The following is a 27,235-nucleotide window of genomic DNA, read 5'->3' on the forward strand; positions in this document are numbered from 1 at the left end:
AGTCTGAATTACCATGCTGGCAGTTGCTTTAGCTATGTAAGGCTACCAATGGCAGGAAGTGATAAAGGATGAATTTTCCTGGGTGAAGGCAATAGAATCTCCAGCAGTATATACAGAAGAAGGCCTGTAAAACAAGGCCATACTTAAAAGTTAAGATTCAGCACACAGATGCACTTGGAACAATGTGTTCTGCTTTTCAGAAGCCTGTAATAGTGTGCAATCAAAAAATTTGCTGTTGATAAGGTGTGGTCCTATTTGTCCTTTTTGTTGGCAGCATGCAAGACGACAGTTCAGAATCCTCAACTTCAATATCTCAACTTCTGAGAGAAAGTTATTTAGCTGAAACTAAACATCAAGGGAAGAGTGAAAGAAGCAGATCAGAACCATCTTCTCATAATTTCCATTACGGCAACGCTTCTGGTGATTCAGATGAGGTAGCTGCCCAAGATGACCTTCCAGATCTCTCTGCCTTTTTGAGCCAAGAAGAACTAGATCAAAGTGTAAACCTGGCAAGACAAGCCATTGATCAGAATCCACTGGAAACTAAACAGGAGGAGCTTCAGGCACATTCACAGCATCTCCCAGATCAGCTGAAAAACACAGGAAAACGCAAACAAATGGCCCAGTCTACAGCTTTGAAAACATCGGACAATGGCCTGCACTCAGACTTTTGTCAGGACCATGTCAGAAATACAAACAGTTCCAAAGGGAGCTCTCAAGATCTAAAGAAACAACACCTCCCTTCTGAATCGGAATCAAAAAAGGAATTTCTGAACAAGGCAGCAGATTTTATTGAGGAGCTTTCATCACTTTTCAAAGCTCACAATTCTGAAAGAATAAGACCCCGAACATGCAAAAACTACAGGAGCAGGATAGAGTCTAAGAATAAGCTTGCTCAAAAAGGTAGCTCTAGCCTACCTAGCACATCAGAAAACAGAGAACGACTTTGCATTCCAGTACCTCAAGACTTGGAAAACAAAGCAGAGAAAACGTTTGAACATATAGATGATCAACAGGCAGCAAACCTGGAATCGATCAATCAATTAACGAGTGCAGAGCTAAAAACAGAGTCAGAATCTGCATCTGTAAGTTCTGATGAGCCTATGGGACAACCACCACGCTTTACTCAAAAACTGAAGAGCAGGGAAGTTCCTGAAGGAACCAAAGTGCAATTGGACTGCATTGTGGTAGGAATCCCAGCACCTGAAGTCAGGTAAACATATTCTGCACTTGTCATTTTATACTTCTGTAATGGTAGGTGTATGTCTTATTCCTTCCAGATATTTTGTTACATATATATATCAGTAACCTGTAGCAGAAGTCTCTTGATTTTGGTTATTAAAACAGACTAGGAAAAAAATGTCTTTCTTTAAATCATACAAAAGGTTGCTTATTTTTTAAAGACAACACATCTGGGGACACATTACTTTCTTTGAATGTTAAAGAACAGTTTTTAAATGCTGTGCTTCCATAATGAAAAGAAAGTGCTAACTCTGTAGTGAGAAAAGTTAGTTGTCTTTATGGAAATTAAGACCAACTGTGTAAACCTGTTAAAAACACCAATGTCTTTGATACCTCATACTGATGTCTGAAGGTATTTGAGATTATTATACAGGATCCTATAAAGCAAAATCACCTATATGTGAACAGAGCGGAAGGAGTTCATTTAAGTCATTACATAAATAACCAGGAAGAGCTCAGTTCTATTTCAGATTCTGACAATTATTCCGCTGTAACCTTAGAAAAAACACTTCTGTTTTAGCAAATATAAGACCCTTTTATTAATTGATACTTAGTCATGTTGTGTGACTAGCCTGCTAATTCTGATGCTTCCATTTGGACCTATATCTATGAGGATTTTGAAAGCTGAACAAGTAACATTTGCAAAGATCACTGGAGATGAAAGGAAATGTGAAAAAGCTACACTTTATTCATCAATTACATCAGTGGAATAAGAAACAGATTATAATAACTTTCATATTTATCTTGAAAATCCTTAGATCTCATCAGCATCCTAGATCTAAATTTGTTCGTATAGAGCTCATTAATCAAATTTACCTCTCACTCACAGGGGTGGAATTCTATTTCCTTTGCTGGGACTGTACCAATCCAATAGAAAGGAAAACTATCCACCTTCTGAGACATAATACTTGCATCCTCGTATCTGCAGTATCATAAATAGATACCCTTAGTCTAGATGGTTGCCTATCTTTTTACAGGCATTTTAGAAATCTGTGTGTTTTCCTAAACATTAAAAAGAACTACTTGCGTCTTCAGCATCTAATTAAAAGACTCTGAGCTTCACAGATGGTCCACTTTTTCCAATTGTCAGCTCACTGTCCTCCTTGTACATTCTGCCAATGCCGAGTACAGCACTACTACCACTCCTACTGCAGTCAACACCTTTTATCATCTTTCTCCCTGAACTAATAGGCACAATCATCAAATGAAAACCATCTCAATGTCCAAAAACGGAAGGTCCAAAGATCTTTGTGGTAAAGAATCTTTGTCTTCCACTCCTTTGGATTTTTGGCACACCAGTTGCTAGTTTTTCAGAAGGAAGATTTTACAATGCACTATTAAGTACATAGCAATAAGGATCTGCAAATGAATCCTCTTGTTATGGACAGCCTTGTCATGAAGACTGAACTGTGACTGCCAGACCATTTTGACCCAGTAGTGCTTTCAGTAGTTTCTCAGTCCCTAACAAGGCCTTGATCCACGGTGCCACACAGGGTCTCTCGTCCATGACAGGAATGTGAATTTCCAAAGTACTAAATTGTTTGTTTGTAGAAGAGGAATCGGTTCTAAAGCTGGAGAAAAAAACACTCATTTGGGAAAAATGTGCTTTCTACTATGCTTATTATCTAAACTCACTGCTTTAATTAACAATTTTTAGGCATTCTCATGATGGAACTTATGCCATTATAAATGTTGTATTGTGTTCAGTCCTTAAATTCACAGAGGAGTCTGATTAAAAGAGAAAACAGTGCCAGAAATTTGGGGGGGTTGACAGAAAACAGACAGGGAATATCGTCCTCCCCTAGATATTAGAAACAGCTTGGGAAGACTTTTCTTGCTTATGAAGACTTTGAGACTTACTTCTTCAGACACTTGCCCTGATAAATCTTTTTTTATATTTAAAATGTTAGTAGGATCCATGGACATGAGAACTGTTTGGGTTTTTCTCTCATTATTCATAGTTTGGAATACAAAGAAAACAACTGAAATAATCTTCTCTTGTGTATACAGACTCATACACAAACTCAGTCTGGACTGCTTTCATTACAGGTGAACACTGAATTGCTTGTTTAGAGACATGTACTCTGGCACACAATGTTGATTTTATGTTTTTCTCCAGAAGGCCACAACAACACATCATGCCCATGCCACTGGCATGCACATAAAACTGACAAAGTGTTCATGCCATCTAGGTTTAGGTGTTTAACAACTATCTGAATTAGAAGCTGACACCATAAAGTCACTGAAGCCTCACAAAGGCATATCAGAGAACCCAGGAACAATGACTCATCCCATGGAGTATCCAGGGATGGCTAGGATGCCTGTGTACCCAATTCAGGGACTGCTTGATTCCACAGAATTGGATGAGGACTATTTGTAATTTAAGCCAAGGGAAGCAGGGACAGGGAGAAAGAAGACCCATAGGGAAAATTGATACCAAGCAGTCAAGCTCAAGAAAAAGATCAGGCTCAGATTCCAGTTTCACAATTTAAACTAACAAATAAAAGATAAATCACAAGGGGGCAATTTTGAACTCTCTCTCCCAATGTGTTTCTCTGTGTGTGTATGTATGTGCTGTTTTAAGGAGAAAGCTGGGAATGTTTGCTTCTTGAACAGAGTTTCCTGATCATAACTATTTGTTAACAAAACTTTCATCCTACTCATCCAAGATTCTTTCAACTCCACCAATTTATAGGAGTAACACTCAGAAAGACTGTAAAAAGATTCATTTGCCTGAGTGATAAATGCTCATGTGCTGCCGGTGACCATGGCCTTTTTACTCACTGCTATGGCAAAAGGAAACCAGAAGACATAATGTACATCAGGGTATGTGTTCCATTAACCATGGGGACCATGAGAATGAAGGGTTTTTTTCACTAAACATAGTTCTTGTCTTTGATCTGCTGGGCAGATTCCAATATTCCAAATTAGTGGAGGGAGCATCTTGTTGGCCATAGTCATGGAACTGTGTTCAGAACTGAGCTCAGAACTGCAACCCTGTTGCTTTGAGGGTAACAGTTTTCAGAGGTTTCTGGTGACTTCATTCAGTATCTGTGGAGCTGGGCAAGGAAAGAAGAACTGTAACAGATAAGCAAGAGAGATACAAAAATCAGTAGTCCCAGGGAAGGACTAACTGGCAAGGTAGCAACTGATAAAAGAAAGCTTGACATTGAGTGGCTTTAAGGCATGATGTCTTCTTCCTCCAGCTTAGCTGAATGACCAAGCTCAGTAAACAAGCCTCCTTTGGGCCTCTTTTGGACACAAGTGTGCTAATACATGCTTACCTGTGTCCTTTGACCTGAAATGCACTTCCTAACCATAGAAAGGAATCCCAAGTTACTAATAATGTTTATAACTTAAACACTTATGATGTAGAAGTGGTATCATGGGAACCCAGAGCATTGTGAAACAAGAACAAGATTCAACAAGCTCTGTATTGCAGTTTCTCAGTCAACACTAGGAACAATCAGGTGGTTAAACTGATGTAATGGTGATTATAAGAGAGAAATTAAGAGACAGAAGATTTAGAAAGAAGGTGATCACAGGAATGAACTGGAAAATATGATGGACAGAGACCATATTTGAAAGTAAGAATGAAAAACTAATTTGAAGATGTAAGAAATGGTGTAAATGACATTCATGATGGATTAGGGTCAAAATATCACTGGTAAGGATAAAGCAGTATAATTGACAGGCTTGGTAGGTAACTATCTGGTGTATAGAAGGGTTCACTGAGGGACAGAAAACTGTCAAGCAAGAGAAGAAACTAGAAACTGGTTTGAAATATCAGTATATGGAAAGCTAAATCCTGCTTGTCTGAATACAGGTGGACCTGACCATCTGCTTTTTAAGATAACTCAGCCTTAACGTAACACGCCCGCGGGACAGAGGCCGCTGGCTCAGCCTACCTGTCCCAGGAGAGGTTACAGGGAAGTGTTGCCCATTTTTCAGTATCATCAGCTGAATATCAGAGAAGAGACAAAGACTGAGATATGGTACATGGGCCTCTAGCTCTCTCAAATGTTAGTTTGCAATTAAAGAGCACCACTACAATTAATGATTGATTACTCTAACTATACTGCAGGTTAGATATAAGCGTTTAAGAGAAGTGTGCAGCATATTTCCAAAGTGTTAAAGGTTTTGATGACCTCCTCCTCATGCTTCCTTCTACAGCTCTGTTTCTATATGAGTAATGATAAGTGTGGCATTCACTCTTCTCCATGAGGAGAGAATTCCTTATTCCAAGTTCAGAGGTGCCTACAGTTTTCCAAACTGTTTGGCACATCACTCCTAGGTTAATTTTACTTATGAATCACATTGCATGATTTGGCATACACAGCTATCCTGGAAGTGTCATGAGGATTTGATGTTCTAAAAACGGGCTGTATGTCATAAGGTTTCCATGAACACATTCTTTAACACAGGCATACAAAGCTTAAGAAGTACAGTTTAGTGCTGCTTTGTTTAAGGAGACTAGATCTACAACTAATCACAGATTTTTAAAGGCTCTGAAGTCACCTAAGACTGATTAAGACTGATCACCTGGCTGCCTAATGAAAGCATTTATCTCTTTTATTGCTTAAAGTCTAGAGAGCCAAACTTCTTTTACATGCAACTCCAGTCAAGTCAATGGATTAAGACCCAGTATGAATTTGGCACAGTGGATGACACTGCTTGTGCTTAATGTGAACCTGCCTTGTATGATGAATTCATGGCAGGACTGAAATGTCAGTGGCAGAGAGTATTGCTACTCCAGTCATGCCACATATCTCAATGTCAGAACTCCCCTTGGAACTGACATTTCATTGCTACCACGTAAAACATTTTTATGGTAAGAATAAAATAAAATGTTAATAAGCAAGGAATTTTTGTCATAAGCAAGCAACAAACCTTTGGCCATACCAAACATTTACATAAAGCTTAAGTTCACATTAGATAATTGTTTTTCATTTATAAGGATTGTGAAGAGATAACAGACATGTACCACACTTTTTCTCAGCTTAATCTCAAAATAATTCTACATTATGGTGAAAATAGCAGCTGAAGAATACACTACATAGGAGAAGTAAACACAGGTTTCAAAGAGAAGTTTATTCCTGAAGTTTTAAATCACTTATGTTGCAGATTTTGGACTAGTCAAAGGAAAAAATAACTGCAAATAAATGAATTAAATCAGTTGTGCTTCACTGTCTGTTTGAGTCCGTTAATGGAATATATACTACTGCACATACCACTAAAATAAGTGGAAGAAATAAGGCACATGGTGTTTTTAAATCTGCTTATAGAAAATTAGAACTGTGCCTCACAAGGGTACGCAATGCAGACTTATCTCTACACAAACACAACAGTTTAACTGGAAAAGCTGATCAGTACTAATAGAAAGAGTTCTTATATCTTACTAGTGATTATAGCACAGTATTTTGTGTAATGGTTTGCCTTTTTTTTAATGTTCTGAAAAGATGCTGCTGAAAATGAGAACAAATTCTAGAACATCGGTATTCTCTTTAACAGCTTTTCATAGCTGCTCAAGCTAATAAGCAGATGTAGACACAAATGAAGACTTTTAAGTTCTCACTCTCTAGCTGCAGAGGTTTGACTTTCTAAAAGGGGAAATTGTGTTAAGCAATATGATTCAATCTACAGTGCAGGAGTTTCCCTCCATAACAGGCAGACCTGTACGCTTTCCAAGCTGTACTTTCAAGCCAGTTGACTGTACAGCTACAGATTACACTACCATGCAACTGGAAGTGGACTGGGGAATACCCTGTCTACTTTAAGAAAGCCCTGTCGGACAGCTAGGACTGGTGGAGCACAAATAGTGCATGGTTTACTTCTTAGCTATGTCATCAGCATTTAAGTTCCAGATCTGTACTCCTTCATACCTCACAGTCCCTTTGAGGTTCCTTTTTCAATTCCACGTAATACTTTTACTAATTATCATTTTCTATTTGTGTGGACTGTCTCATAGGTTGTTTTTTTTTCTCCCCAACGTATTAAATTTGGGGTTTCATTATGCTCAGTTTGTAGCATTAACAGTTGTAAAAAAGTTGTGCTTCCAAGAGGTGAATAAAATTGAATGTCTAAACAAATTTGTTACTGTTTTTCTACATTATCTGAGATGGAAATGTATAAAAGTACCTTACAGTATGAGCCAGGAAGTATGACTTATTCTAATTTATTACCCAAAACCTTATCCTTATACTTTCCACAACTAACCTTATTTGCTGTAATATATAATAGCAAATACGTTTGTCATTGCATTGATAGCATTTGTAAGCACACAAAAGCTAGAAGGTACTTTTTCCAAAGTACTCTATAAAGATGGATGAAACACTTATTTTTTAAAATCAAGTAAATAAAAAATATTATCAGTATGACAACCTCCACCAAACATGCACAGGATGATTTAATCAACCATACATAGTTAAGAAACCAGCAGTAAACAGAAAATACAAGTATTTTTGTGGAGTTTCATACCTATCTATATTTCTGAGAAAAGTTACAGTGAAGATGAATGCACTTTAGTTTGACTTTTCAGACTTAGCTGGTTATCTAAAAATACAAGTATTTCTGAGTATTACCACAAAGATTTAATTCTGAATCCCTATACATAGTACTACACCTTCTCTATATAACCTAGATTGTCTTACTAAATGTGAATCTTTTCTGCAAATCAACCTGCTTTTCTTTCTGTTGTCTCTTCCATATTATCAAGCAATAGCAATCAGGTCTGCTCTCCCCTCCTACTAACTCTCAGGTTGAGCTGATGGCTACTGTCATTAACACATCCTATGGAGCTGTATTTTCAGGTCCTGCTTTCACTTTTGCTTGGATTCCTGCATTTTCTACTGAAACAAACCTTTTGAATACTGAGGGACTGAGGAACGCCTTAGATGAGAGTGAAGTCTCTGAAGGGCCCATTATATTCTTGGATGTCTAGCTGGGTTTGAAAGTGAAACACAGCAATATGATGCAGAAAAAATTCAAGGTCCAGCTGTTTCACCGGCCATGTCCCTGTAAGGAAGGGCCTCTATACTGTAACAGATTGCTTCTCTCTCCTTGTGATACATTTATGCCATCCTTTATAAAAAGCAGATTGTCTTAAATATATGACAAAACAAAGAGTAACATTATAGTAAATTTCAGTCACATTCTGAAGCAACGTGAATTTTGGCATCAAAAGTTTCAGGTAAATTTGTCGACTTAGGGTTGGGGTTTTTTGCTACAGTTTAAACCACAATAGAGATCTGAATGTGTCTCAAGAGAAATTCAGAGCTGGACCAACAGCCTTCCAAATTCAGAGCTTTTCTACTCTAATACTGAAATCTGTATATATCAAGAAGAGTAAGTATGTGCTAGAGTCACATAAACTAGTTTGTTAGCACGTTTAAATATGGCAAAGAAACGAGCTCTATTATTTGCTGTAATTGAATCTTATGAAAATCATAAATTTTTTTTCTCTGACTATTGATTCAACACTTGTCAGCAGTGCTCTCAGAATCTTCAGGCTAAACCCCACCCGTTTTATCATCAGAAAGACTTTGAACATTGTCATTCTAGTTGTCAAGTCGTTTGCATTAATACACAATATTGTTTGCTTTGCAGGTGGTACTGTGAAGGGAAGGAGCTTGAAAACTCACCAGACATTCAAATTATCCAGACAGGTGATCGACACTCATTGGTTATTGTTGAAGCTTTTGAGGAGGATACAGGACGTTACTCGTGCTTTGCTTCAAACATTTATGGCACAGACTCCACTTCTGCAGAGATATACATAGAAGGTAATATTAGTATTGCTGCAGAATTTGGTCATGCAGGAATAAGATATAATTATGTATTTTGCATGTTAACTGTGCAAGAGATTTGTCACAGAAAAATATGTAGCAGAGAGTCAACACTTTCTGTCATTATTAATTTTTGTTATTTCTCTGTAGTCTACCCTTCAGAAAGTGACTCACTTTTACATATAATTTTACTGTGTTGCTTCCCAGAGATTTTCTGTATCTCATGGCCAGATCAGACTCTAGAAATATTCAGATTCTGATGCAACCTTGTATTTTTTTCTGTGGCACTCTACAGAAATATAAGAACCTAAACTTTTGTCTAATTCTTATTAATCCATTTCCCCTACAGTCATCATTACAAATTGAATATAGGATAACTTCATTCTAACCCATTATTGGGAGGTAGTAAGCAGAAAAAATATGCCAGCAATTTGATATTTTGCCTGCACAACAGATGCTGTAAATAAAACAGGATATATATGTATGCCAATTTAGGTCTCTTTTCTTTCTCCTTATGCTTTTTAATATATCCTACTTGGCTTAAGAGAGGTCTGTTTATTTCTTTTTAACACTTTTTTGGATAAGGTTTTAAATTGCATCCATCATTGTGTTAACAAGATTACAAATTGAAAATAAACACATTGACTGGTTTTCTTTTCTTTTCCCTTTTTTTTCCCATTTCTCATTTAGAGAAACACATTGTGAGGTCTATCACTGACAACAGTGGGACCATTCATAAATAAAAGTAACTACCCTGCTTAATACAAGGTTAATTTTGCTCTACTGTTATTCTTCTTTCACATCTCTAATCTGACAGTGAAAGGACGAAGCCTTTTTTAGTATCTGCACTGCCCCTGACATTACTGGGAGATGTCTGTGCCTGGCAGGGGTTTACTAGCTCTTGAGACTGGGGCCAAGGCCTGCTTTTACCTAACTCGTGGATGTTGGACAGAAGCCATGGCTGATGGAGATGCTCCCTGGCAGGAACTGCAGAGAAAATGCAAATTCCAAATGCAGTGAAGGCTGAATCAGAACTGTAAAATGTCTCAGTAAGACAGCTCTTAGTAAACAGAGCTAGTGCCTTCTCCAGACTGTGCAACAAGACACTAGTTTAAGAGTAATAGTTATGATTTCAGGTGTTCTGTGTTTCCCTGTTGTTTGTTGGGTTTTGTATTTTTTTTTTAAACAGATAGTATCAGGTGTCTGAGAAAAAAAAAGTTCTTAATTGATTCATAACAGCAATTGCAGACTAAATCATACTAGTGGCATTTTAAAGAGGACCCAAGGAAGAACCAGGTGTACATTCACTCTTGGATGCTCTTTTCCTCATTTCAATTGCACCTCATCCCATTTCTGCCTTGTGATCTCTTCTGCAATGTGATCCCTTGTTTTGGCATAGCTTTATAGTATATTCTCTTAGAATGCTCTAAAGGAAATCTGAATAAAGGTGTCTATCATTCATAGATAAACGTCTTCAAAAATGCCTTTGCTATGTTTTTGGTTTTGTTTTTTTTTTTTCTTTTTCATAGGAGTCTCTTCTTCTGACTCTGAAGGTGAAATCATCAAAGACGAAATGGATCAGTAAGTTTAAAATCAATTACATGTTTCATATTTCCTACAGTTAAAATACCCACAAGTTCAGACATTTCCATTCCCATTAATATTTTGCAACTTCCAACACATTAGGCTTAGTTGGGTTTTGTTTGAGTGTTTGTTTACTTTACAAATAGCATGGAAGAAATACACATTTGCTTGTGTAGTGTTCATGTTCTTCAAGATCTTAAGTTGAATTCTTCAACTTCAGCTTAAGAATTGAAACATTAATATTAAATACAAACATAAGAAGAAATATGTTACCTTAAAGATCAAACTACTAAAATTAATTCACTAAACCAGATGCCATTTAACTAGATCCAACTTAAATGCTGATTTAAGTGTCTGACTTGGAGAAACAGTGTAGTAAAATTTCTCATAGGAAAGTATGGTACGTCATGAAGTTTTCAGCAGAAGATGGCTATACATGGATTATTTAGATTTAAGATAAGGAAATTAAAACATATCATAGAATCATATCATAGAGTGGCTTGGGTTGGAAGGGACCTTAAAGATCATCTAGTTAATGAACCAGTGTAAACTGAAATGATAGGTATAAAAGACTACTTAACTATAAAAAGAAAGAGGTGTCAGATGTAATCTAAAACCTGGAGAAAAAAAAAATTTTTCCTAAATGAAATCCATTTCCTGTGCATTTAGAACCTGATCCAATGCTGTTAATATCTATATTTTTCCTGAATCAAGGTCTTTCTATTAAATGGAAATGAAGTCAGACTGGCTGAAAAATAAAACAATGAATCTTTTATTTTTAATTCCTTTGTATGCATTAATTTAACCCCAAAAGCAAGCAGTGCTTTATAAAGAGAAAATTTAAATTTTTAAGATTTATGCATCTTAGAGTTTTTTTTACTAGTTGTTAAAGAGAGTTATCTGCATTAGGAATATAATTTTCTTTTACAATGCAAACAGAGAACACTGTAGTGTGTTTGACCGAAGACCCCAGGCTGACAGCAAATCCTGTCTTAGGTGATTTTACTTCAAAGTGATAGAATACCCCAGATTGGATTGGTTTATGGACTCTGATAAATGTAAGGGTTTTACAGAAAACTTCAGATCAAGAAGATCTCAGAGGTTTTGGGAGAAGTTACTAAGTTTTTCATAGTTCTAGCTCAGACTTTTGCAAGCATCTTAGGCATAATGGTTTTTTTTTTATTCATCTTATTAGGTGTTAATGTAGTGTGAACGTGATTCTGATCACTTGATGGCATCTCTAAGTTCCTTACCTCGTTAAATTTTGAAGTAATGTGTTGTATTCTGTGTTTCTTGGAAAAACAAAAGAATGCTGCTTGGACATTGTGGCGGGATGTCCTCAAATGACAGAATTATGAAAGATCAGGTTTGGGTATAATCAGAGTGTCTTCATTTTTTCTTAGCTTCCAGTTCTAGCGCATCTGAACACCTGTAATTGAAGGGAATTAATATAAGAACAAGTACAAAACAAGTTCACCATTGCAAAAGAGAAATCAGTGATCTCAACAAATGTACATTCATTCTGAGTAAGGTTTCCTCTGGTTTGAAGGCAGGCTTTCCTGGGGGCACCTGTAGTACATTCCAGAGCAGCCAATGCATACCTCAAACTGAATAAAAAGACCATCTCCTCATTGTCTGCATTATTTTACTTAGCAACAAAAATAAATAGGGTAAATTCTTTTACTTCCATATAGACACAACCTAGAAGAAGTGAAGAGGTGCCAACCTGTACACGTCCTGACACAACATATGTTGGTCAGAAAGCATATCTCTCTTTTAATTTTTCAGCAGTAAATTATTGAATCTGTATTCAAGCAGACCATGCATTTTCACTATCTTCTATGCCCAGTTCTTCACACAAGCTCAGGGAGAAGTGAAAGAGAAACTAGCACTGTCCTCTGAGAAACTAGCATTTCTCTCTCATGCACCTCAGAGCTGGTAACAGCAGCTTTCAAGCTACAATTGGGTTAATCCAGGCCATTCCTTACATTTGGTGTAACAGAACCAAGTACGAGAGATTAGAGTGGCAAGAGATGAAGCCTGATGCTTAGAAAAAGCAGTTTACTTAGGAGTATGTATCAGTTTAGATCAATTGGGATTCAATCCCAGACATGAGGCTGGGGTTGACATGTAGCTGGAACAGACCTAACTAAGGGGCACACACATAGCTCTAGCCTCCAATTAGAGAACTTGTTTTTTGGTTAATATTCCACAGCAAACCAAAGCCAGCTGATACCTCCTTGAATGCAGCATCTCCTGCCGTCAGAACTGCAACCAAGCATCAAGAAACCTCCAAGGCACCATCTGCCATGGTTCAGCCAGTGTCTGTACCTGTCCAGTCTGTGTCAACACCAGTTAATCAGGTAGGAGAGACAATATGGTGAATTTCAAGGACCAAAATCAAGTTCTTAAAAAGGTGTTTCTTCTACACCTTGTGACTCAGAACCCCCAAATTTTCTAGTTTTTGCTTTGCTGTTGAATTTGAGCTTTGAACCTTACAGCTGTACAGTAGTTGTGTACACAGAAGAGTTCTCCTGCCTCCTCGATGACCTTTAGCACCTGGCAAAGGGAAGGGGGCCTTTCATGCCCAGGTTAGAGGTTCTCTGTGGTGGTGAGCAGAAGGAGCAGCTGCTGCTAGCTCAGCCAGTGGCAGGAATCCGTGTGCGCTCCAGCAGGTCAGAGACCGCGTGCCATGAAGGGCACTTGGGTGTGGAGCTCAACTCACTGCTCTCTTCACATTGCTGACTGATTCATTCACCTCCAATAGTGGCAGCCTGTAGCTTTTTCCTCTCCCTTTCTACAGAACTCACTTTAAAATATTTTCTTTCAATGAAACTTATTTTAAGCTATATCACTATGGGTTTTTTTGTATGTAGAGATGCTTACTTATGACATTTTAATATCCAAATCAAAGAGTTTCTAATTATTTTGAGCATGCATTTTGAGTCCTCTTTGTTGCAAACTATCAGAATATTTTTAACTGTGAATTCTTTCCTAATAAGAAAGACAACCCATATTTACTTAAAACTGAAAAGTTAATGAGAAACTCGCTTTATGCTGCCTTTTCAATGTTGACAGCCTAGAATTAGATGGTAACCAATAAAGAAATACTGAATAGCTGAAGTAATGCACATTTACTTTCAATCACAAAGAAAACAAAACTAAGCCTTTGTGGCATTTTGCCATTTTGACAGAAGTTGCCCAAATCGAGAGTGTTAGTTATCTCAAAAATTACCACTTTTTATCTTGTTAGCTTATAAGACATAATCTATAAAATTTGGCTGTGTTAATGGAGATACTGACTTACTAATTCTGCTGTTTGGAGGCAGTTTCTATTTCACTAAAATTAAAAACTCTGTTAATTAAATTATATAAGAAGCTTTCCCAGGAGAAGAAAAATTTCATTCCAGTTTCACTGAGTAGGATCAATTCCACCTCTGTAAATTTGGCTTGGTAAAGGAGAATTACAGTAGCAATCATGAACATGACTGGACTTTACTTTTCCACATATATATTTTGTAATTAAGAATTTTTAAAAGGAAACTACCACCCAGGAGCCTACATAGATTCCACTCAGTGAAGAATTAATGAAAGATGTTACAATACACTGCAGGGAAGTTTTCCTGCCCATGATTAACTCAATAAGGCAGTAACAGCATCTTCATTGCTCAGACAGTAACCCATCCAGGACGATCATTAGCAGGTGTCTACAACAGAGCAACTTTTATTTGTTGCATTAAGTATTTTGCTTTGGACTTTGCCCACAAAGATCTCTTTTGTGTCCTTTCAAAATCACGTTTCTCCTGTATATAGAAAAATAACCTTTGTGCACCTAAACATCTTCATATGATATTTTGCAATCTACAGGCTCAAAGCCCCACTAACTATTTGCAAGGACTGGATGGAAGACCTATAATTGCTGCTCCTGTATTTACAAAGGTAATTTGTTCTACGACATCTTTGAAAACTAAAGAGGTCAATTAATTGTATGGAGAGATACCAAAAAATTTCTAGCTTTGAAAGATAAAAAAAGAAATCATGCATCTCTTAAGCCATTCAAGGATTTTAAGTGGCTTTATGAAATCTTACTGAAATCAGTATTACTTCCAGACCAAGGAGACATTTACTGACTGTCTATTCATTTTCTCTATTAGATGTTACAGGATATTTCAGCTTCTGAGGGGCAGCTTGTTGTCTTTGAATGTCGGGTAAAAGGAGCTCCTTCCCCCAAGGTTGAATGGTATAGAGAAGGAACACTGATAGAAGATTCGCCAGATTTTAGGATATTACAGAAAAGTATGTTTCTTGCGTGGAAATGTTGTGTCTAAGAAAATACAGGCAAGCAACAAAATTGCTCACATAGTAACACCTTGAATTTCCTATTACAATGGTAAGAACTACATAAGCCATATTTATGGCAATAAATCTGGGTTCCAGAAGCCAAAACTGTGGATGAATTGAACAACATATTCACAAGTAGAATTTGCCTGAGATTCCTGAGACTACTGAATTGTTCTGCCTTCTGCTTTGATCCCTTTGCCATTTCAATGTCCTTTTCTAATTTAGTCCTATTTCTGCTGTTTGACTTTGGGTTTGCATCATTTATGTTGAGTTCCACTGTCCAGAAATCCCTCACCTTTTAGTCACGTGCTATTATAATAGTGCTTATGAGCAGTGGATTGCTTATTCATCCACAAAAGTAACCTGATGTGCACAATAGCATGCTTCCACATGCATGTGTGTGCACATGATACATGACAGGTTATAAACATATAGTTCAATATTCAAATGCAGTCAAAACATCGTAAGTCATCGGAATGCTAAAACTGCTAAAACTCAATGCAAATACCACACTAAACTAAACCTAAATGAAACCGTGTCTTATCATAACTTGATTTCATCTGTGAAATGATTTCAGAAATTGTGTTCAAAACACAATAAAGTAGTATTATGTTTCCAAAAAATACTTCTTTCAAATGTATTTCCTATTTATACCTTCTCAAAATCGTTCATACGTGTTCATGCTATTCAGTGGATTTGACATACCATTGAGTACAAGGCCTGGCTATCTCCACCACACCTTAAACAGAAAACTGGATCAAAAGGAGCATTCCATCATATTGACAAGATCAATCTTCATATTTAGTGTTTAAGGGAAAAAAAATATTGGCAAAAGTCAGTATATTCAATCTACTAATTCTGCTCTTCTTCCCTTCAGAACCACGATCAATGGCTGAACCAGGTGAGAATCATCAAAAGGCTCATATCTTTTTGATTATACAAATGTGGTGATTTAACTTCACAGAATATTAATTATTTAAACTCCATAATTTAATTAACATACTTTCTTATTTTTGCCACATTCTGTAGCTACTAGTGAGATGCATTTCACTGTAGACTGTTCCATAAACATGTAATTTGTATTAATTCTATCGCTTTTGAAGAATATGTTTCTGTTCTGCTTTGACCCAGTTCTAGCTTAGGACCTAAATGTTAGCACCTTATGAGCTAAAGATTAGCAAAATTAATGTATGAGGATCCTCTGTATATCTGAGGTTCAGGAGGATACCAGATGATGTAGGGCTGAGCTATTTTTATCTAGCTGACCAGTTAGGGAACATTGCATCAGATGTTTAGCCATGTCAGCCATTCCCTTTGCTCCCTACCAGCGTAATATGAGAGTAACACATCAGGTGTCCCACCCCTGATATCAGCAAAACCTATAAAAGTGGCTGGATTTGCTAATTTCAAGGGTCAGAGTGGAATGTAGGCTACTCTGCATAACATGAACAAAAAAGCCTTATAGATTTTTATTACTTCCCCATGAGATGCTCACTCTCCCTGTTATGCTTTTCACTATTAAAAATAGAAAGCTGCCCTTCTTAAGACCCAAAAATGCCAAAGGAGTATTAATTCTTATGAAATATAAACTTCTGTAACTCTTCTCCTTTCCCTGTTAGAAGCTTTTTACTCCCAAAAGTGTCTTGAAAGAGAATCCGTCTCTTTGCAATGTCTCTTGCTGAGACTGAGGAATGAATAAATGGAGCTCCTACCAGAACCCACCGATGCTGTTCCTTTACTGTCCAGTGGCATCACTGCTGAGTAACGTGAAGCAGTTTTTAGAGGGTCAATCAGCTGGGTGCAGTTGTCACTGCCTCATCACCTGCTGCTCATTCAGAAGGAATCTGGATTTCCATGCACGCAGTGGTTGGCAAATCCAAGTACTATAAACCAGATACTGTAATGCCTTAAACTAGTTCTATAATCCTAGTAGTATAATAAATTATTATTCCCCTGTAGTTGTTAGAAAATAATCTCTTTGTTGCTACTAGATTTTCCCATGATAACATGAAACAATCATGTTTAAGTGTGGTGTGGTCTTCTCCAGAAACGCTCATAAAATATTAATCCTGTAGAGCTTTAGGAAAATTTCTTGCAAAATGATTGCAAAATAGCCACTGACTAGTTCAAAAAATGCTATCAGCCATGTTTCAATACACTTCAGATGCTACTCTCCCTCCTCATCCCAGCTACCTAGCCACACAAAAGATTCAAAATCCCATCACCATAGGTATTTATTAGCTGCCTGGACAAGTCAGATACTGGTCAGGCAGGAAAGTCATAACCCCAGACTGACTTTTCAAGATACAATTTAATTCTTGCTAGTATAATTTTGCTAGCACAGTTTTAGTGCCCGTTTGTCTTCTCCACAAAGAAGTGGAAAGGCAATTTTCTATAAGCACAATTAGCACAATCCCCTCTATCTCCAAATCTGCACTGGTACTTTCAGAAAATCCCAGCCTATATGTATGTGTTTGAGATTTCTTCACCTTACAGATGGACTCCACTTGAATTGTTCCCACTGAGTTATAAATAATCTTTCAACCACCAAAAACATAAAAATACATAGATCTGAGTTGTGAGTGTAGGCTACGCTATATTTCTCCAAATTAAATTTTAAGCTTTTCAGAGAGGAAGTCTGTACTTCACATGATTAGGAACACATTTTCTAATGTTTTCCAAACACTGCTGACACCTGTTCTTCAGTTTCGTTGGGCATGCTGGAGCACAGAGGGTACCAGTTGCTGCAGACAATGCTGATAACAGCTGCTGCACACAAAGGCTGCCAAAACTGATAATACTGATGAAACTAAAATCAAACTGAGCGAGGTGGAAATCCTTAAGGAAATGTCTATGAGAGTAGTCAAGGCTTTGTGTGTTTCTTCAATGCACATTCACTTCAAGTAGTAATACTGTTCTGATGCTTTGCAGAGGAAATTTGTACTCTGGTTATTGCTGAAGTGTTTTCAGAAGACTCAGGCAGTTTCACCTGCACTGCAAGCAACAAGTATGGCACAGTATCTAGTACAGCTCGTCTAACTGTCAAAGGTAAGAGTTTGGTACTGTGCTTTGCTTGCTAGTAAATACAGAGCAGGCTACTGTGCTCTGCAGTCCAGGCTGCTTCTCAAACATATGGATTGCTAGGTCTTTTCCAAGCATCCTTCCCCTATTAGAAAGATGAAGGAATAAGTAAAATTAGTGAATCAATCCCACACAACCCTTCCAAAACCACAACTCCTGCTGACCTCAAGATGCAGGCAAACAGCCATTTTTTGAATCTCTATGGACTGTCTAGTTTGCTGTTTCAATAACCCTTTGGTGTAGAGCCCAAAGGAGGAAACGTCAAAACAGATTCTTTTATACTGCCTACATGATTTCTGCTGCCAATGCACTAAGCAGTGAGATGAGCAAAGAACAGTACATAAAAGCATAGTGCACTGCTGACTCCAATTCAGCTCAAGTTCTGGCAGTGTTCTTCCTAACTAAAAAGTTGAAGCATTCTCTAAAAAGGAAGTTTGTGCTTCAAAGATGCTAGTGGAATTCACGGGGGACATGGCTGAAGACCACTGATGGATCTTCCAAACTAGACTTGTGTCTCTTTTCCCCCTGCCTTTACAATATTCCTTTCTTAAGGGACTTTGTTGTTAAACAAAAGCAGTCAAACAACTCAGTCCAACAGATGGAAGGAGTTGGAAAAACAGTGAGTTTTTCCAACTGTAACTTTTTTCATTTCTCTATAATTTGTGGTGTTTACACATCACCAAAAGGCTGGTATTTGCTATTTCAGCATCTGAAGAAAACAGTAATGCTGCTACCCTTCACACAATGAGCTCAATCAACTTAATTGCTGCTGAACATCAACTTCCCCAACGTACTCCTTCCCATCATGCAGTAAACCAGACTTCCAAACCTAAACTTGAAGGAGTTCTTGTGAACCACAATGAACCTAGATCAAGTTCCAAGATAGGTCTCCGTGTGCACTTCAAGTTGCCTGAAGATGATCAAGGAAGTGAATCACCATCAGAGGGTGGGCCTGGCACTGCAAACCAAAACAGACCCAACTCTTTCCAAGAGAGGATAAATGGACAGCCAATGAGAATACCAGAGCCGACATCGCCATCCAAGGAACCCCCTCCCGTACTGGCTAAACCAAAGCTGTAAGTAACAGGGATTCTAAGTCTCAAGAGCATCAGTGATATTATTCAGTACTTATAGATCAGGACATTATTGTACTAGAGCAAAAAAATTAAACATAGAACAAAAAGACAGCATCATGTGGTGCTGGTCTAGTTAACCATGTTCTTAGAAAACGGATTCTACAGAATCACATGTTTTTTTCTGTATATCCCTCTTGGGAAATTTTCCAGTTTTAAAAGGAAAATGTTTTCCCTTTGAAATTTTATTTAATTCCACAATGATTTCTGCTGCAAACAGAAGGTGAACACTGCTTTTATGCATGCAAAATAAAAGCAGGTTCACAGACTCCCAGAATCCCAGCATGGTGGGGGTTGGAAGGGACCTCTGGATAGCGTCTACTCCAACTCCCTGCTAAAGCAGGGTGACCCAGAGCAGGTTGCCCAGAATCATGTTCATGCAGGTTTTGAAAGTCTCCAAAGAAGAAGACTCCACAACTCCTCTGGGCAGCCTGCTCCAGGGTTCTGGCACCCTCAAAGGAAAGAAGCTTTTCCTTATATTCTTCAAATATAAGGAATTCTTCAAATATAATCTCACTCAATTCTGAGTATGCTGTGTTGCCAAAACCAGACATATTCAGCCTTATATACATAGTGTGGGCTGGCTACTAGCTAGCAATGGTGGTCACAAAGGCTATGCCTCATGACTTCTATGTATCACAATCTCCTAAAACAGATAAAATACTTGGAAATGTTTGATAATGTGAAACCATATGAACTAAAAAGCACCTGCATGATTAGTGTACTGCGAGCTCAAGAGGAAATTTTCAATAGTAGCATAGTTTTCTTAGAGGACAATTCATGGAATTCACACTGCAGCTTATTAAGAAGTATCTTTTCAGCATCTTTGAAACCTCCCAAATCTAGTGTAACAAAAAGCATGCAGAGTTCTTCATTTTATTTCTTAAATAGACATAGTCTTGAACTACAGGCTCAGGAAGGACTTCATGAAGTAATTCATCGGTAGTCTTAATGATGGATGTAATTTCATAGCATAAACATTACAAGTGAGAAGATAAAACTTAGATACCACATAGCAGAGGAAGAACTTGGAGCAGTGGTTTAATTTGTTAAGCCTTATTTACTTTCAGAGCTACAGTGTGTTTAAGGGGGCAGCAGAAGCAATATTTAAGTTGCCCAATGCTTGCACAAAGCAGAATTTCTCTCAACTCCCTCCTGAAAAACAAAGGTGTGTATTATTACACAGGTGTATATATGAATGACACAAAATCAGGGTTACACAACTTGTAACTCTCTGAAATCCTAATTTTCAGAAGCTTGAAACTGCTATCTTTACCTACCTTTGATGTGATTTCTGTTTATTACATTATAGAAACAATAAATCTTTTAAATAAAAAACATTCCATTGACTTCATGTATTTGGTTTGTCAGTACCAGTTGTGGTCGCTCTCTGCTTATACATTTTTCACTTTTTAGCAGTAGTTATTTAATACTCAGCAATTTAATACATTATTATTTTCCATATCCTCTATGTCCTTTATGGTTTTGGAAGGGGAAAAGCCTTTATGCTATATTTCCACGTGTGAAATAACTAAACAAACCACTTCATAAGGCAAAATAGTTTTCCTTAATTGCAAAGTAAAAAAGCCCTGAAGACCTAATACAGTAGATAGCATCCCAGAACAAAGAACTGCATGAAATGCAAGTCCTCCCTGAATTATGCACTCCTGCCTGCCACTGAATGACCACAAACACCGCCTAAACTATATTGGTAATCTCTCTTTTGGTGGATTATTACAAAGCTTTATTAGCTAAAATGCTGATTTCAGAACCCACTGTAATAGGAGCTAAATAACAGCAATCTGGCTTACAAGCGCTCATTTAAAATCTGACAAACCAAATCCTGCTCTTAGCTGACAAGCAAAGAGCTACAAAAGGGACACAGAACAGCATTTGACAATGCTTTCCCTTAAATATCTTCAAGTCAGATTTATATTACATGTGTTAAAATGTAAGAATCATCTTCAGTCAAATAATTTTCAGACAAAAAGCTTTTGTGCCTCTGGCAAAGTGAGAGGAAGGAAAAGCTAATTTCAGTAGCAAGTTAATATTATGCTCTTCTCATAATGTTGAGAGAATACACCATGCAGCAGTTTCCCCTACCTCTTTACTGTATCACAAGACATAGAATTTCTCTCTTGCAATTCACATATGGAAATGTAGCCAGCCAGCACATTCAGGGCCCATGACCAATTTTGCTCATCTTTTGCAGAGATCAGACCCAGTTAAAACAGCTCCACAACCAGGTCTTGCTTGAGCAACAGCAGGTGTATCAGACATCTACAAAAGAGGTGTTATTCAACACAGCTCTATTGAATTCTGCTACTGTTCTCCAGCAACAGTCCACCTCAGCTACGTACAAACAAAACAAAGCCTCTGCTTCACAAGCATTCAGCTACACCCGACCCAAGCAGTTCCTACCATCACAAACTGCATCACCTACCAGCTCCTCTTCCAGCTCCTCAGTTACAACGTGCAGCAATGTCCCTCAAGGAACTCAAAGAACAAATAACAAGGAAAATTTCACAGGAAATCCTCCACCTGCCCAATCAAGGTCTTCTGGAGGGTTTACAAGCAAATGTGAACAGTCTCCACCAAGCCCTAAAGAATCCATGGTGCCTCCATTAACATTTCCTACATCAAGTGCAAAACAGTTTCAGCCACAGACTGTGACTTCTGCTCCTATCTCCCCAACTGGCCGGATTCAGAATCCAGTAGCTTTCCTTAGTGCTGTTCTGCCTTCACTTCCTACTGTGCCATCAACTAATGCTATGGGACTGCCCAGAAGTACACCAGCCACGTAAGTAGCCTAAACCATATGAGCTGAAGCGGGGAGAAGAAATACTCATGAAGGAAACTAAGATGTGTTTCTGTTCAAGGGTTCAGTGGGGAGTTTACTGAAATGCAAGCCACTCATAAAACAGAAAAGCAAGTTATTAATATATTCCAGTCTCTAACTGGAGTCCATTTTCTCTAAACTTTATGTTTAGGAAAAGAAGGGATAGCAGGCAGCTTCAGTAAGAAGATACATTAAGAGCAAGATCAATCCAAGATAGAGAAATCTGAGTTTAAAAACAGATATACATAAGCATTTGGGGGCCCAGAGATTCGTAACACTGTACTAGTGGGAGAAAAGAGATTCATGAGATTGCAGGATAAGCCACTGTAAGACCATTTGCCTAAATGAGCTATAAAAATACTCTTACCTATTGTAAGCAAGGAGTAAAATTTAAAAGTACCTCATAATCTAAGTTATTTCTTAGCCCAGGTAATTTCAAGAAATAACTCATGTAAAGGTATTTTTCTGGTTGCAATACTTTCTATATTTAAAGTCCCTCAGAAAATTTCAGGGGAGTTAATGTTTTGCACATAAATGTTTTAACTGACAGCCAGCATGCCTTCTGTGCCGAAATGGCCACCACCACACAAGCAAATAAGAAGGATGATGTACTGGAAAGGTTGTGGCCTTGAAAGTTCCTTCCTTATTACTAGAGCTCAAATGAATATCCCTTTTGTGGACTATGTGAATCCTCTGCTAGCATGGCTACTACCAGTAGATTGATACAACTTTTTATCCATAGAACTCCAAATTCTGCACAAAGGAGTATTTCCCCCTTTTGGCAATGGTACACTTCAAGATAGTGATAGCCAGCAGTAAGTCACAACCTTCTAACTATTCTGGTGATACTACATCTGTAATTAGAACTGGAAAAAGTGCCCCTATATACATAACATTAACCACTCTGTTTGCCAAGAAATCCTGCCCTCAAACCCTTATTGCACTCCTACTCACAGGCTTTGGAGTTGCCCACAGCATGGCAACAACAAGCAAGAGTCCCCTGCAGCTACTTATCCCCTCACCTCCCTCCCTTCAGAGCCCTCGCCCAAGTGAGCACTATTCTTTCTGCATTAACGACACGTAACGCTGGCAAGGGGCTTTACTTTTTCTAAATGCTCTACAGGCATTACCAAATAAAACCTTACAACGTGCCTACCCAGCAGAGTAGTTAAATACTGTTTTCTTTATTTCACCCTTCCTGGGTCCCAGCCCAGAGCTGAACTCCCACATAACTAGAGCTCATCGTGCCAAGATTCAAATCTAGATCTCTACATGGGAGAGAGCCAAAGTGAGGGCACAAAGGATCAGGAAGAAACCTGAACAATATCTGTGCTAGTCTGTGAATATCTATTGAAATTTCAGCTTCCTTTTTAGGCATTAGCTATTATAATAATTCTGCTTACAAAAACAGTGAGAGGTCACCAAGACGGCAGAACAACAAAAGGAAGATCTCTTGCACAGCAATCCTCAGTTATGCCTTTTACCTAGACCCTCTGTTATTAAGATCCAAACTCCTAGTAAACTACTAGGAGGTTGCACACCATCTAGTAGTGTGCTGCTGCTGTGCCTCAGCAGTGCACACTTACAGTCTCCCAACAGCCGTATTTAAGAATTTAATTCTTTTCAAACCTTACTGAAATAAAATACACTACCATCTATACAATAAAAGTAAAAATAACTGTTGATGTTAGGTATCATACAAGGTTGAGAGAAAAGAAAAAAATTCATGGAAGGACTAAATGAGCAATGCAGATGTAAGATAAAGATCAATGAGAAATTGTATTATCTTTGAAATTATTGCCTGATACAGTAAAATATACAAATTGTATACCTACAGTAACACTTATAAACGTTTCTTTAGCATTCATTGTGACACCAGTATTCCAGGGTAAATATAAATAGAACTTAGATGCTTGTTATAGCATTGTAATATATATTCTCTTTAAGATGTGTGTCCTTAATTCCTACTGCCATGGGAATAGCAGTATTTTAATTAAAATAGTACCAAACAAAAAATCTAATTGTGCTTTGGCTTCTGCGTAAATAAATAATAGGTTCCTTTAGACAACTGAAGTGTAACATCATATCACACAGGTGACAAAAAATATATACCAGTTTCTGCATGTTAGTATCAGAACTTTCTTTTAATAGACCAGCCCAGGGATTAACAAAGAAAAATCTGAAGCCTCTGCCATTACCAACAGAAGATTCTATTCGGGAAAATAAAGCTGCACTTGTGAAGGACCTGGAAAGAAAGCTGCGGTTCCGAGAGGATGTTAATCAACAAAGTAGTCAGCAGGTAAGAAAATTGAGTGTTATTAAAATAAATTTCGCTTATGAAGAGGACATCTGTTATGATTTGTGGAACAAAAGGTGTTTGTGTGGTTGAGCTGCAACGCTACTTTGTAGAGTGAGTTTTTGTGGTAAGTACTGGTTTGGAATAGCAAACTGGACCTTTAAATAGGAAGTATGAGGGGATGCAGCTGTAGAGGGTTTACTTTGTGACTGAGCAGCATTTCTAATTTCTGATCATCTCCATTAGAGACTAGTAGGAATGTAAAACTTTTCTTTTTGTGGAAGCTTCTATACATTGGATTTCATTGTTTTGCTTTACAAATTGCTCAACTCATTGCACACATGCACATTCACAAAGTATATTTTTAACACAAATTAAGGAGTAAAATAATCAGACTATTTCAGAAAGGTTTCTGGTTTCACTTTGGTTGAACTAAAATTCAGTGTTTAATTTTTAGCATTAAACCTATTTTTCCAAATCTCTCAACAGGGATTTGTTAGGAACTTAACAAAGGTTTTGGTAGCTGTTACTGGTACACATCAAACTTCAGGCCTAGCATTATTACAGTTTAGCAAAATAACAAGGCTCTTACAAAGTTCAAGGAACTATGTATCAGTTCATTCTTAACTGGAATCAATAAATTTACTGGATCTGGGCAGTGTCTATGGAATTAAAGAAGACAAGAAAAATGAAATAATATTTTGAGGTTGAAATCACTGTAAATCAGGGTCAACCACTCTGGAAAAACAGTAGGTCGCACTAAGGACGGCTAGAGCTGTTCTGTCTGTAGGCAATAATGCCACTCTCTCCTTGGCCACAGAGCCCTCCATAGCTGTCCCATCACCTCAGGCTTAACATAGCAAATAATGGTTTACCCCGATCTGTCATCACCAGGGAAACTTTCACAATGTCTGTTAGCCCTTCTGACAGAGAACATGCTAAGATAAGCAAAAAGCCATGGAGTCTCTGGAGCAAATTATCCTCTGTGGACAACTGCAGCGTAATCCTTGTTTTTTTTAATTTTGCTGTTGACCTTTCTTTCTGCCATATCACGCCGCCAAAGCACTTTGAGTAAAACAGCTGGCAAGCCGTGTGTTTTGCAGATGAATCACAAGCATTACAATTTGTACCTGCTATGGTAGTAAGACAAATTATTTAGAGCGCTACTGTGAAATGCCGATCAGTCTTTCGAGTTAACTGCATGATGACCCCTTTAGAAACAGCCATCGCCAGTAGCGTCAGTTATCTGCTGACAGCAGAAGTTATTTATACACTTATTTGCTATTCCATATGAGACCAAACTGAAATCCTGATTCCCAAATCCCCCAAACACTGAAAAACTTCAAAGCTGGCACTTGTCTAATTGTTACCGGAATTAGAATGCCAATGGTAATGAACTAGAAAACAATTCTCGGATTCCTCGTTTTTCCCCTCAGTTCCCACCCGCAATCACTTCTGCATTTACTCTGCTATATGAAGGGAAGCTACTGCTCAGACTGACTCCAGCAAATTGAACTCTGAGGTTTCTCCCCAGTGAAAGCAGAGATTATTTAAAGACATGAGAGGATGCATTTTCCAAAATTCCTATTGCTTTGCCACTTACAGAACAATCAATGTTGTAAGAATAGTATGTTGGAGTGCTGGATTCACACCCATAGATTTTGTCCTGTTTTTTCCTCTTATACTTAACACAGAATTTTAAAAGAGACATTTTCATCGTGTATATAGCATAACTGCATTAAAGTGATATTTATAGTGGTAGGGAAGGGCTTCTTTCTCATAAATATGAATGCAGTTCTCCTCTGTGTGAGAGATCACTGCATAATGAATGGAGTACAGCATCCACAAAAAAAAAATCTCAAAGCTACCTTGTATTTTCTACCTGGTATTTTAAAAATTCCTTCTCATAAAATGTATCCCATAGTGTATTTTTATTTAGAGAATTGTACTGTAACCCCATATCTCAATAGCAGGATTTGGTCTCATTTATAGTATGTGCAGAACATGTAGGGATCATCCAGAATGAAAGCTGCAGATAAGTTTGTGCCTTCAAGTATTGGTATTGTCTTATATTACCATACGAAGTGCAGTGAAGAACATGAGATATTCACATCCTGGTGCTCTATTTATTGTCTGTCATTGACTTCCATATGAAAAGTGTCTAGCTTACACGTTAAAGTTTTCCTAAGTGTCAGCATTATGCACTCAGCATGATCTCTAATAATCCAGATGTACTCTTGTTTCATCCAGTACATCATTCATCACCAACAATAAAGAAACTCAGAATCAGAATGTTGTTGGTAGTTCTGCTGATGTTGCATGAGACAGAACAGATTAGTCTTTGGTCTTCTACCACTATGAAAATCATTCAGCACTGACAGAAACACAAATATGATTTTGATAGAGATAAGATTCTAGCTGTGACTTGATCATGTACATGCAATAACAAGCTGTCATTTTTAGCAGAAAAAAAACCACCATACCTCTTGTTTCTGCAGATGGTAGCATGCTTTATGGGCAAGTGAAATTCTGTTACTATTAGGAGTGCTGAAAAAAATGTGATTCAGTTATACCAAACATCTTCAGTCAATTTGCTCAGTTCTTTCAAACAGAAGATTAGCTAAATGCAGGTTAGCTTTATGCAATTGTAGGAAGAGGTTAGGAGAAAACCCAGGATACAGGAGACTTAGCTCAGTTTCTTTGTTGGCCTGAAGACAGTCGAATTCATAACTCACATAAGGACAGCCTTGCATTGCCAGTACTCTTGGTGCTGTCCCAGGTTGTGCAAATAATACAGCACTCTTTATCAGCAGGATAAAAATCTGAAAATTACGCCTTTCAGAACAGCTCCCGTCACAGGAGTCCTGAGCCCTTCTCTCACCTTCTCCAGCTCAATGAATAAAACTTCAGACTTTCATGCAGTCTGCCTCCTTCA

General features: G+C 37.8%; 1 protein-coding gene across 1 annotated transcript in view; it reads left to right on the forward strand.

Moving 5' to 3' along the window:
• Positions 1-275: 275 nt before the first annotated feature.
• Positions 276-27,235, forward strand: part of MYPN (myopalladin) — a 45,090-nt gene continuing 18,130 nt past the window's right edge. The window contains exons 1-11 of the mRNA XM_008947406.1: positions 276-1,213; positions 8,848-9,023; positions 10,556-10,607; positions 12,826-12,973; positions 14,478-14,549; positions 14,765-14,906; positions 15,829-15,852; positions 17,883-17,999; positions 18,739-19,108; positions 21,378-21,965; positions 24,156-24,303. Coding sequence (XP_008945654.1) covers positions 276-1,213; positions 8,848-9,023; positions 10,556-10,607; positions 12,826-12,973; positions 14,478-14,549; positions 14,765-14,906; positions 15,829-15,852; positions 17,883-17,999; positions 18,739-19,108; positions 21,378-21,965; positions 24,156-24,303 — 2,775 coding nt within the window. The remainder of the gene's footprint in view (positions 1,214-8,847; positions 9,024-10,555; positions 10,608-12,825; positions 12,974-14,477; positions 14,550-14,764; positions 14,907-15,828; positions 15,853-17,882; positions 18,000-18,738; positions 19,109-21,377; positions 21,966-24,155; positions 24,304-27,235) is intronic.

This window comes from Merops nubicus, unplaced genomic scaffold (assembly GCF_000691845.1).
Source record: "Merops nubicus isolate BGI_N331 unplaced genomic scaffold, ASM69184v1 scaffold28570, whole genome shotgun sequence".
Lineage (NCBI taxonomy): Eukaryota > Metazoa > Chordata > Aves > Coraciiformes > Meropidae > Merops > Merops nubicus.